The sequence below is a fragment of the Psittacula echo genome (assembly GCF_963264785.1).
Source record: "Psittacula echo genome assembly, chromosome: 3".
NCBI lineage: Eukaryota > Metazoa > Chordata > Aves > Psittaciformes > Psittacidae > Psittacula > Psittacula echo.
In genome coordinates this window covers 7,685,870-7,698,790 of record NC_137736.1, presented here as the reverse complement: position 1 = coordinate 7,698,790, position 12,921 = coordinate 7,685,870, and the positions used below count along the sequence as shown (strand labels likewise).

Here is a 12,921-nt window from a genome sequence, read left to right as displayed (position 1 = left end):
ATAATCTTCTAATGGAATCCATCCAGTAATTAGACTGTGAAGTACACACACTATACAACACCCAAAAATCAAAGCAAGAAGCATAGGCAGTCTGTTGTTAAAGAGTCAGAGTGTCTGAACTAATTCAAGTGTTCTGTAGTCACCTCTGTGATCCAATATTATCTGTAGCCACAAGTATCACATTTTCACATGGACTTTTACTACATGATGGTAAGAGTTTTTTACACTTAGGTGAGTATGTTTTTCTGGAGGTCTGAGACACTTGTCCATAATTTTTTGATTTGAACTGACTCTTGGAAAAATCTGCCTTTAAACCAGGTGTTTCAAGTATTACTGTCCTCCGCCCTTTGGCTGAAGCTTCCCCCTGGGTAATGAAGAAAGAACCAGAGAGTATTGTTCCTCCAAATCTTCAACCAAGGACCCGAGAGGACACATGTTCTCCTCCTGAGGTATAATTTTTCCAAAATTGTCTTTTCCTGCTTAAGCAATAGATGTTTGTCACTGTGAAATGGAGCTCTAAACAATGTGACATTGTTAAGTTTAGTTTCTTAAGCAGACCAAGCAAGGGGTAGGCTGTGTCAGGGAAAATGTAGTCCCCTTGGGCTTCTTTTACACTCTGTGAGGGAATATAGTAAATTTCAGGGGAGTTCATCTTGTCAGATAAATTGTGGCCAGGAATCTACTGGCTTCATTGTCTAGAGCTGTGATGCTATAAGGAGAGCATGTGCTTTTCAGATGAGACACACATTGCCGTGTGTGCATTTAGCCAGTAATATAAGTAGCCTCTTGCTCTTTTGCTTGTTCTTGTTTATGTTCAGAGGAAGATCACAGATCCCTCAGCCAGAACATATATTTGGAGGGGTCTCTGCATTGGATCCAAAGAGCAGACACGCTTGTCAGTACCTGTGCGCAAATGTCCTCATAAACTGCAAATCCGTCAGCTATTCCAGTATAAGCCACTCAATGATGAACTAAGAGAAAAGCTGCAGCTTTCCCTCAAGGTAGTGCTATCATACTTATTTATTCCTCCAGAGAACAAATTGGGTGACACACGTTTGCAGTATATACCTGAGGCAAAGAAAAAAGTTTACTACATTTGAACAATCAACATTTCATGCATAGACAAGTGCTCTAAGAAAAGTGTATTTCTGAAGCAGCTTAACTGTTCTACTTATCTCTTGTGAAACCTATTCTCTGTGTGAATACATGGGATCCAGTCCAGTACACATCAAAGATAGTACACTAACAAATAGCTTCCTTGTTGTCAATATTGATATCTGTTACTTTGCTTTTACTTTGCTTTCCCTTCACAAAGCCTTACAAACTTAAAGCTATAAAGCTGTATAAGAATTTCTTACCCACCATAATTCTACAGTTAATTTAGTCACTGAGACACACTCTAGTCTTAGTGTGTAATTGTTTTGATAAATCAGTAGAGAACATTTCCAAGTTCAAGTTTTAGTTCTGTCAATCTCTCCATGTCTAGAAAATAGCTGTGTAGCCTCCTGACAAAGTGTGTCCATCCCTCATTAGTGACTTGTTCATAACAAGGTGGATGCTATACCTCATCTGCAAGTGTTCTGAGGTGGAATCTGAAAGTTCTGCAGTTGATCCTTGTCAGAAGGTTTACAGTGTTGGTATAAAACATTGATTTCTTTAATTCACACTGGGAGGATGCTCTTAGAAGATATTTTAGAATGAAAACCTCATATTACTTACCAATTAGAAAAGAGCAAATTACATGTGTTCTATAATTTATTAATTTAACACCACAATCCCAACCTGAGTCTCTCCATTGACCAGATCTGTTGTTGGCTATTAGAGAGAGAAGAACACCGTGGGTTACCTTGGGAAGGAAGAACTGCAGTTACTGACACCAAGAACACTTTCATAATAATGCTGTTAATGTGCAATGGAAATATTCTCATTGTTCATATATCAATATTTAAGTAATGGGTTTTTTTCCAGAAAGAGGTATCTTAAATTTTTAGCCAAATATTCACTTTTTCAGAAATAAATCAAGATCTAAAGAAAAAGGTATTCTTCCTTCCTCTGTCTCCTTCAAGATATAAGAGGTATAAAGGAATGAAAAAGAACTGGAAACAGATTGCTTCTGCGGACCTTGTCTGTTCATAAAGCTTGGTACTGCATGTAGCTTTCTAGCAGAGTGGTGTATTAGGACAAGGTTTTTTCAAGGACCCTTTTTTCCATCCAACTGAGCTTCTACAGCAATCTTTTCTGTATCACTTGGTGTGATTCTGGCACATAAGACCCCATCTGAAAAAAAGCCTCAGGTTTTTTTCTGAAACTAATTTTTCAATTCTGATGATGTAATTTAATTTTCCGTAAGAGTTCAAATAGGAAGGAAATGGAGATCACAGACAAGGTTTGTTAGAACACCCTTTATTCATTAAGCTGATCTTAATAATATCATTGATTATTATTAATAGTAGCTATTTACCCGACACATTCCTTTACTCACATAGCTCACATAGTTTACTGGAACACTTGTATGCTCACTTGTACTTGCCTAGGCTGTTGCAACAGTTGAGAGGCCAAACCTACCTGCCTACTCAGAAGCAGGGGATCACACTGACACAGAGGTGGCATCTAGATATCTATTAGATGTGGTTCAAGTCACACAGTTCATTGTGGATTGCAATGTGTGCTATTGGCATGGTAGAGCTTCAGCAGACTCTTGGGTGTCCTTACTGTGTTGGTTCTTGCATGTTCAGTAGTCTTGCTAGTCTTCAGAGTCCTTGGTAAGCTTTCACATGCTACTTTCTCAGCATGTACTTGTCTCTTTGACCTAAAAACTATTTCTCTGTGCAGACTGTTAAATATCTATATAATCCATTCACAAAAATTGATAGATGGGACCTTTATGACATTGAGAAATAGCATACAAAGACATACCGAGAGAGTTGGGGTCGTTCAGCCTGGAGAAGAGAAGGCTTCAAGGAGATCAGTACCTAAACGGGACCTACAAGGAAGTTGGAGAGGGGCTTCTTACAAGGCCATGTAATGACAGGACACGGGGCAATGGCTTTAAGCTGAAAGAGGGAAGATTTAGATTAGATATTAGGAAGAAATTCTTCATTGTGAGTGTGGTGTGGCACTGAAATGGGTTTCCCTGTGAAGTCGTGGATGCCCCATCCCTGGAAACATCCACGGCAAGGTTGGATGGGGCTTTGAGGAACCCACCATTGCAGAGGGTTGAACTAGATAATGTTTAAGGTCCCTTCCAACTGAAACCATTCCATGATTATTTCTACAAACTCTTTTCCCTGTATATGTGCCCTTAAGCCTACCTCTGCAAAAAAAAAAAACATCTGCATCTTTCTTGTTATTTTCCATTGTTCCACCAGGAATATACAGACAACATTTTAAAGCAGGAAAAAGAGCTGGAAGAAATGAACGTAAAAGAACCACGAACAGAAGAGGAAAAGGAGAACGCTGCAAGACTCCTTGAACTGGTTACAGTGAGAAAAATTACATTTTTAACTTCCTTTTCCAACAAAACCATTGGATTGTATTGGAAGTGTCAGTCTTAAAACACATCATTGTCTACTAATAAAATAGCAAATGTCAGGAAAGCTTAGTGCTGTCTCTGCCGTAGTTTAATGGTAAAGCAGAGCCGCACTCAGCATTCAGCTGGGCTGCTGAATGGCACTACTGCCATTTTGGGGTAGCAGCCCTCAAAACAGTTCAGAAGTTTGGCTCTATGGAATGAATCATTCTGAAACACAAAGGCCAAAATTACTGAAATGTGTATATTCCCCCCACATTAAGATGAGAATGTTTCCAGTCTGTTGTCATTGCAGCTGGGAGACTTGTATTTCAACCACAGCCACCTCCACAGTAAGAGCTTAAGCTCTGCTTTTGAGATAATCCAAAAACAATTTGAAAGAATATTGTTATTACTGCTGAGAAGCATCTGTATTTTTGGGTAAAGGTGCTCTGCTTATTTGCACAGATTATTAGAGCATGAAAAGAAAAGGAGGGGAATAAGTAATGGGAAAAGTGGCTAAATAGGGGAAGAGGGACTTGGAGTAGCAGTCAGGAGATAGTGAGGTTAGTGAGAGATGAGTGGTATAAGAAACAGAAGTGGGTGGAATGAATTAGGATGAACGAGAGAAACATTGCTTACATTTTAAGGAAAGAGTGATCAGTTTGCTTTCTTTCAGTTCTTTAAATAATTTGTTTCCTACAGCTTCCTTCAAATTTGGTACCTTGCATGCTGTGAATTCACATCCTAAATCTTTAGTAGTTACTAAACATCATTTTCTTTTTTAGTGTCAAATACTTTTATTTCCACTTAATCAAATAACATGCACATAGTGAATTCAGACATACTGAATTAAAAAATCTGGCACTTGAAAAATGTGATCTAGCCATGTTAGTTTAAATATTCATTTCCATTGACCTTTCAAAAGTGAGTGTATTCTAGCAAACAAACACATCTTAGCCTTACAGTCTACCTTTTAAACCTTGTCTCAACATGAAAAAATACTAGCAATGAAATCTTTCCAGTTTTAAATGCTGTTAATTTCCTTTTCCTGGCTTTCTGGATAGATCTTAACTTTACTCTAGAATGTTATAATGTTATTTTAACTTTATTCTAGCATCTGTCTCTGAACTTTTTAGCCAAGATAGCATTTTCATTTGCTGAAATTAAAGCCTATTTTTTGATTTTACAAGCTTTGGTATTTATTTTTTCCTCACTATTTTCAAGTGACATACAAGTCTTAAAAAGAGAGTAGAGAAAAGAAGTATCTAGCAAAAGAACCTGGAAGGAGCTCACAACTTCTCTGGAAAGAGAAACATGGAGAAGAGATGTGTCAGTAACTACATCTGCCTCTTTCTATTTGTTTTGATGAGATCCAGGTGCCGAATTTCACATGCTGCTTAGTTCAATGAACTTATCTGGTGACTTAGTTGTTGTTGATTGTTCTGGCTACCATAAGCACATTTGCAGTTACAGATTTCACACTGGACAACTCTTTTCTGAGCAGTAGAGTCTCATTGTGGACCTTCTTGTGACCTAGGAATCTGTATCGCACTCCTCACAAGTCTTGATTGTTCCATATCTCTGTTACAACCTAGCCTGCCTGGTCATAGGATCTCTGGTTTTCAGGGATAGCATGAGAATAAAGGAAACAGCTTAGTTTAGAGTTGTTTGCCCCTCAATGACTTTATTGTAAGCCAACTACAAGATTGCTCCTCAATAATGAAGCCTACAAATTGCTGGACACTTTTTCCATTTGACTTCCTGTTGTGACCATGAGTTTTAGATCTGGTTCAAATCCCTTGCAGATGGATTCAAGTTTGATTATGAACTGGCTTAGCTGATTTAATAAACAGCAACCATATAAAATACAAAGCCATCTGTGAAGGAGGTCATCAAGAAGGAAATTAATACCTCTTTAGACAAGGGAAATTGTACTTCATTTCCTTTTTTGCCAGCTCATGTTTTCTAACACATTGAAATACCTCCATTCTTGTAGTCACATTCTCAGGTAACAACACTTGTTTAGGATGGAAATCCTTTGAGCAGGATGCTGTTGTTGTGAAGTCTGTTTCTCACATGGTCACAGTTATTCCTTTTCATTGCAGTCCTTTCCTAACTGGGAAAAGTCAATTGAAAATCTCAGTGATAGAGGTAATAAAACTTGAATATCTTTCTAAATTGTAAAATATTGTAAGTTTTAAAATACTGTAGTATTATTTTTAAAGGAGGAACATAAAGGTGAATTTATCTATGTCCTAGATAATTGTGTGATTTTCACAGGTGATTAAAACTTACTAGCATTAATGTTTCAGTACCTCTAAAATACAATTCCTATGTTTAGGCATGTGTATTTGGCATTTTGACTCACATTTCCATAGTAAAAGTTATAGTATTCATTCCCATAGTGATGCCAGCCTTTAAAGGGTTATTTTTCTATCTTTCCTGCCTTGTCAAGAATATTTATGTTTGTTTAAAAAAGCATACTGTGCAATGTAAATGAAAACTGCTGCAACAAATGCTTGCTCCCCAGTTTCCTGATTTAAATGGAGGTGCAATTTTAACATAACTTTATTAATGAACATGATACTGGGAAAGAAAAGCTCTTCAAAAGGTAAAAATAGAAAAAGTAGAGAAATTAAGTCTTCTTTTATGGTGAAAAAGCTGTCCAAATCCCCTGAAACACTGAGATACATTGTCGTAGTCAAATTGGATTGTACTACTCAAATACTTTAATCTCCTAAAATTTGCCACAGAAATTCGTTTTCAACCAAGGAAATTTCTTTAGGTTCAAAGCATCAAGTAAACAACACATTTTGTGAAAGTCAGTGTCAGAGGACATGGAAACTCCTTATTAAAACCCCAGAACTGGTCACAATCTTAAATCAGGAAAGACTGGCTTTTCTCCATTCTACATACTGAACTAGTAGTTCCTTCCATAAGTTTTGATTATGGCTGCTTCAGAGATATAATTAAGCACAATTTAAGTAAGCTGAGAGTAATAAAGTTCCTGAAAGCCCATGTTACTTTCTTCAGCAGGAGGTAGAGACATGGAATGTTGCTCCCCAGTCAGAAAGTGACTGAATATCAGCAACTTTTCCTATTGACAGATATTTGATTTGTCTTATAATGATAAGATATTTCTTATGATAAGATAAATCTTATCATAGATGATAAAGATATTTCAGGAAATACGGGGGGTATGACCTTAATCTGCTTCTTGTGCTTTCTATGTTAATTTGATTTCCTGTCTGTTAATGTTCAGAACTTGATTTTGAAGTTCTTTCTGCCCCTTCCCTCACGGTGGTACAGAATCTGTTAGGTTTTCATCAAGTGACAGAAAGATGCATTAAAAATATATCCTTCTAAGGTTTTTATTCATAACACTTAGCAGTGCTTAGCAGACCACACACATTCAGTAATGCTTTTCACCTTGCAGCTCACATAATTGAGCTGTATGAACAGGCAGTGGCTTCTCCTCTCCAGTATCACACAGCGAAGACAATCACTATGCAAGGAGAGGACCAGCAGCAGAGGTTCAGGTAGGACAGATCTGTGAGAACTGATGCAAATGTGAGTAACACAAAGGATGGAACTAAGCACATGAGCAAGGCACTGTTCTTAACCAGCTGTCATTAAGGACTGGCACCTACATCTCTAGACATATCACAACATTACACTACCTTGTCCTATGATTATTTTGTCTCTCTGTGCCTCTTTATCTGAAAGATACTTTAAAGTCTGTTGGAAAAAGATTTTGAAGGTTACTTTGAATAATATAATAAAAATTATATATGATATATATATAGATATGAATGAACAATTTTGTACCGACTATCAAAGTCCCAGTCAGGAGTCACTGGAGATGTTAACAAAACATACTCTCATAATTTTCCAGGCTTATCTTGTAAATATGTTTGTGCTTATAAAACATAATGCTGGTTTTCTCATTTTCACTCCTTTTTTTGCTTCCCTGATCGTCCAGCCCGGAAGGACTAACACCAGTGTCCAAGTGGCAGAGGAGAAAAGAAGAGCACAGGTAATAGCATTAGTAGGACAGAAAGTTATTTATTTTATGAGCCAATTTAAGTCTGCCTTTGGCCAGACTGTTATTGATTTCACTGGGTGTTGGGTAATGGTCCAGTGGTTTGCTAGCAAATAGTGGGTGTTCTCTGTAACAGAAATACTGAAAGGATGGATGAAGTCTCTCTTTTTTTTTTTTTTTTTTTTGAAACCTAGCAGTGTTACTGATAACTTACACTATTCAAACAAGGCTGAAGTCAGAACCTCTGTGTTCTGTTTTCTGGTTCTGCCACCAGCATGGAAAATGATTTATGTGAATATTTTCAAATGCTGATACATTAGGTTAAGATTTGGGTATTCCACTGGGTAAGCCCAGCTGTTCAAATAGAATCCCAGGCACGTCTGTCACATGGGGGTGCTTCAAAGCTTCTCAAGGGAAAACTCACAGCTCTATTTCATAGACTCTCCGCAGCTGAAAGATCTTCCAAGCACTTAATCATCTTTGTGGCCCTTTTGTGTATCAGGGAGGTCAGAAAGGGACACAGAATTCCACGTGTGATTTCAGCAGGGCTGAGCAGAAAGGAAAGGTACACCTCTCTGGGCCTGCTGACAGCACTCCTCCTCATGCAGCCCAGGATTCTGCTGGTCATCTTTGCCACAAGGTTGAAATAGAAAATCCGGTACATGAACGAGGATTAACGTAGAGAAAGTTACCAGTAATACACATTAATTCACAACAAAATGAAAATCATTATCTTGACATCTCTTTAGGTCATTTAGTCTTTCTTAAATTAAACACAACTTGAAATGGTGATGAACTAATATGATCAGAAACTTGCTTTTTCTTATTCTTGCGAAAGGTTAAATAGCAATTGAAAATGAAGTTCTTTTCCATACAACTTCTTAATTACTTTCTGACTTGCATGAGATAAAAAACTTTTATAGTTTCAGATTTATATACTAATACAGCATTTTACACTGGTTGCATACTATTTAACGAATTGCTTTAAGTGTGTGTGTGTCTGAGTCAGCATCTAAGAACATCATGTGCAATTCTGGCTCTAAAGCCAGTGTCAAAACTTTCAGTATCGTTAACAGTGATGATTTCATAGCTGATGTTAGACCTTGCAAGTCAGTGAAACTATAGCATTGTAAAACTGGAGTAAATCAAGCTGAAACCATAACTGGCCTTTACTCTGGTGAATCTTATCTTCAGATGTTTGAACAGCTTTTTCTGTATCCACCGAGACATCAAGGTTTTTTGTGATAAAATAAGGAAATCAGATTAATTTAGTGTTACGTGTTTTAGCAATGCATCTGAAATACCAATTCTCATGTAAATGGTTGGTGGAAGGTTGAAAAAAATGCTATTGGCAGTCTCAGATGTGTTCCACAAGATTTAGACAACTTGAGCATGTTTTGAGGAGGAGCTCTCCTTAACAGCCAACCACTGTCCATATGCATTTTGGTCAGCTCCTCCATAAATCATCTCCACCATAGATCAGGAGGGCATTGTCTGGGCATGACAGACCAGCCTGTTGTTGATCTATCACTGAGATAATTGCAAATAAAAAGAATATGATTTGATATTGCTTGCCTGTACGAGCTCTATTCCTCAATATTTTCAATGTAACACTGAAAATCAGTGTGAACTCAGCTTTAACACTTTTTTCTTTCTTTTCCTTACCAAAAATGCTGCAACTTGCTTAGGAAAGAACTTGATGAAGAAAAGAAGTCTTTGATGGCAATAAGATACAAAATAATTCCTCCATATTTTGAATCAGAATTCAGCAAAGAGTTTTTCCTAGCAAAGGTAATATAGCTGAAAAGTGAGGGAGTTTGTGCTAGGCCAGGTAGTTAGTGCCCTGCTCCCACAAAAATAGTTTTGGGTTTTTATCTCAGCCTCAGTTTATCTCAAGAAACCATTACAGAGAGGACAGTTGTGGCAGAATTAATACTGAGAATTATATGCGCTTGTCCAAGGGAACATATCTTGGAGATGCTGTATGTTTATTGAGTACAAACTCTGTAGATTCCTTACATACACTGGAGAGAGTCTGATTTGGAGCAAAAGCTGAACCTCAGGTCTTTTCACTTACCCCTCTAAAACCACTTGCTCATGACTAGAAAGGGAGTTAATAAGACTCACTCTCCCGGGTTAAAAGTGGCCTTGGGAACTTTCCTAGTGTAGTCTCACTTGATAAATGCTGTAAGTGCATAAAGCATACTTACAAACGTACTTTGGAATCTGAGGTTTACTTTATGTATATCTTTTTTATAGTCAACACTTTGGTTCTGCTTATTTGTTTCATTTGCACCCATTGGTTTGTTTTGGGTTTTTTTTTCCTGAGTGTGTAGCTGGGAGATCTAAACCCTCTTTCTTTCTTTCCTCTAGTTTCCTGATGTGGAAGCACTGTCTAGGAAACTTCCACCAGTTCAAAAACAGGAAAGTGGCAATTTCCCTCTGGAGACAATTGGGAAACCCAGTACAGGTAATCTGCTGTCTGTCAACATCTCAGTATTCATTGTTTTGTCTAGTTGTCTCACTGACCTTATGGATTCCCAGTCATTTTGACACATGAACTACTTGGACCACAATGGCTGTATCTATTCTGGTACATGAAACTTATCCAGCAGCAGTCCCTGACATTGAGATCCACCAGTACCAAGTAAGATGTGTAAATTCAGTCTCCCAAATCAAGGTGGGCTTTTCCCTAGCCAAAACTGTTTTTAGGGAGATCACTAATTTGCACGGTCAACATCATACAAGTGTTCTAACAAGTTAAAAGTATAGAATTGCATATTCTAGTAACTGGGAATGCTCCTGTTTAATCCACTAATATAAATGTGGTCTATGAGACTTTTACATTTAATGTGTTGAAGCCTTTGCCAACAGCACTGAGGTGGGAGCACCATACGCTTAAGATGCAAAGCTGAAGGACTGTGCTGTGAATGAGTGGTGGATGGATGAAAAGTGCTCAAGAAAAACTTCAGTGGAATAAACAATAATTCTTGATGAGCAAGAACTGAGGAGTTTAGAAAAGCAATAGTCTGACTGTAGGGAAAAAAATGAAAGAGAGATGGAATTCTGAAACTCAGTGGTAAAAGGGGCAGCAGGACTGGGGCAAAAGTGATGTGGAATAGGAAACATGCAGGCTAAAGCTAGTTTGGAGGATATAGGAAGAAAGCAGTGGCTGGATGATGGAAAGCAGGGAAAGAGTGAACCATCATCTTAGGTTTGAGTTTTACAGCATTGAGAGGAATACTTCAGTTCTGTTTGACAAGTAGCCCTGAAAAATGACTGAAATCACATAGTGAGATTTAAAGTCATACACAGCAAAGAATCCTATCAGGAAGCAGTCCTCCACAGGGCCTTCTCAGCCCCCCACTAATTCCCGTATTTCCTTATTTTGAATCACCATATTGTAATCACCAGCAGACCTGTGTTGAATTGCCCATTAGCCCTTTAAGGCTTATTGCTCAGTTAGAAAGAGAACAAGAAATGATTAATCACAAGATATGTATTTTTGATCCCCATTGCCCAGTGGAGCAGTATGGTCACATGCAGACAGCTTTCAAAGGTTGTCTAAATTAAAGTGCCAAAGACTTTGTGAATTGTTTTTCATATGTTTATGAAAATTGTGATTATAAAAAACACTTTTCACAGTATTCCATTATTTTCCCTTCAGCAGCTGAATGTCTCAATACCATGAGTGATCACTCACCTTCACCTGACCACCTGCTGCAGGCTCATTCCAAAGAAAATAAAGGTTCCAGCAGCACAACAGGTAAAGCTGACTTCCAGAATGTAGTTTGGAGCAGGCTAATACCTATCTTCTTATAACTTTTGACAAAATATTTACAATAGAAACTTAAATCCACCTATCTCTATTCAGCATCCTGAATACATCTGAATGCAAGACTGGCAGAAAGGAAAACTAATGGCAGAGATTTTCTCCTTCACCCTAGGAGACTGCTGTAACAACATCCCTGTTCAGTTTTGCTTTCCTTGCTACTTTTATTGTTGTTCCCTCTGTTTATGCATCTGCTTGTGGTGACAGCTTTGGATGATCACCACTGGAGAGATACTAGTTGCTTTAATTGGTCCCAACCTTTGGTGCTCACATAATGCCAAACACCAGCTGAACTTTGGCAGTGCATGCTTGCAAAATCTTTGTATCCCATAGTTTTCCTTCACCCTTTTCTTCCACTCGTTCTGGTACACTTTCTTAGGAGTGGGAGTGTTGCCCACTACTGGCAACTAGCTGTTGCCTTCAAACTTCCCAAATTTCCTCGTTATTTATGCATAATCCATAGACCTTGGGGCATATGTACTCACCTGTACCCCCAGAGCCAGAGGGTAAGTGATGAAAGGAGCAGCACCTTGGGAGGGGCAAGAAGAGAGAGGGTGTGTATAGATAGAGATGCCAAAACTACACTAACTTCTAATGTCAAAGCATAAATGTTGCTCACCTTTAGGCAAAACAAGAAATGCTGGTGTTTTTTTCCCTAATGTCCATGCTTAGGGTTTTTTGTTGTAAGCTGTGGGACATTAGCAGTGTAGATGGGAAGCCCTTCTCCACCACCTGCAGTTCTGTTGTCTGGAAATTAGAGGGGAATCTAGAGAAAATGCTATTCTCAAGTAACACTTCTGCCTCCTCACAATGACTAACTGACAAGACTTGGCATTCCAGCTAGACAGGGCCTTGCAGTCCAAACAGAAAAACAGTTCTCTTCCATACAAAATATTCAGCTGTTCATCTCCTGAGAAGACAGCCACCATAATTGTCTTGTGTTTTCTCTTCAAAGGTCATCAGACTTTACCATAAACTACATGAGTCTTCGGCTGTCAAGCAAAAGAAGCTGTATTTAGATCTAAGTTGCTCTGGTCATCCCTATGCTCAGACTCTCCATTATGGAGGAGAGCACAGTTCAGAGGTTAAAAGATAGCCAAGGTTATTTTAACCGCAGAGTCAGACACATACAAGTCATACGTATGAGTGAATTGTTGCATTCAAGACAATAAATTCTGCTCAGAAACAGTGCTTCCTACCTGGTTGTGCTGATGAAACTGTACTGCTTTGGGGCCTGGACTGGAATTTGTTATATGAACAGACAGATCTAACTTGACCAGCCTGTTTCTGTACAGCTGATGGCAGAGACATTGCCTCTGGAATACCAATGGCTTTGATTTTAATTTTAGTGCTTAAGGTTTTGGACTGACACTTCTGTTTTTAATCATTTCCACAGCTGTTTGTATCTTCATTGCAAATTTCCACTGATTAGTTCTAATAAATACAGTACAACTTGATTTATTAGTTACATTAATTACCTACTACTATTTGGGTGTTTCTTGACCACTGAAATAAAAATGAGACCAATTCTTCTGT

General features: G+C 38.2%; 1 protein-coding gene across 1 annotated transcript in view; it reads left to right on the top strand.

The window, feature by feature from the left end:
• Window positions 1-12,921, top strand: part of SPAG17 (sperm associated antigen 17) — a gene marked incomplete at both ends in the record, with an annotated part of 104,477 nt that overhangs the window by 85,398 nt on the left and 6,158 nt on the right. Inside the window, 9 exons of the mRNA XM_080612689.1 lie at window positions 319-449; window positions 819-1,001; window positions 3,369-3,482; window positions 5,617-5,662; window positions 6,948-7,050; window positions 7,494-7,547; window positions 9,242-9,344; window positions 9,927-10,023; window positions 11,221-11,319. Of these exons, the coding sequence (XP_080468815.1) occupies window positions 319-449; window positions 819-1,001; window positions 3,369-3,482; window positions 5,617-5,662; window positions 6,948-7,050; window positions 7,494-7,547; window positions 9,242-9,344; window positions 9,927-10,023; window positions 11,221-11,319 (930 nt within the window). The remainder of the gene's footprint in view (window positions 1-318; window positions 450-818; window positions 1,002-3,368; window positions 3,483-5,616; window positions 5,663-6,947; window positions 7,051-7,493; window positions 7,548-9,241; window positions 9,345-9,926; window positions 10,024-11,220; window positions 11,320-12,921) is intronic.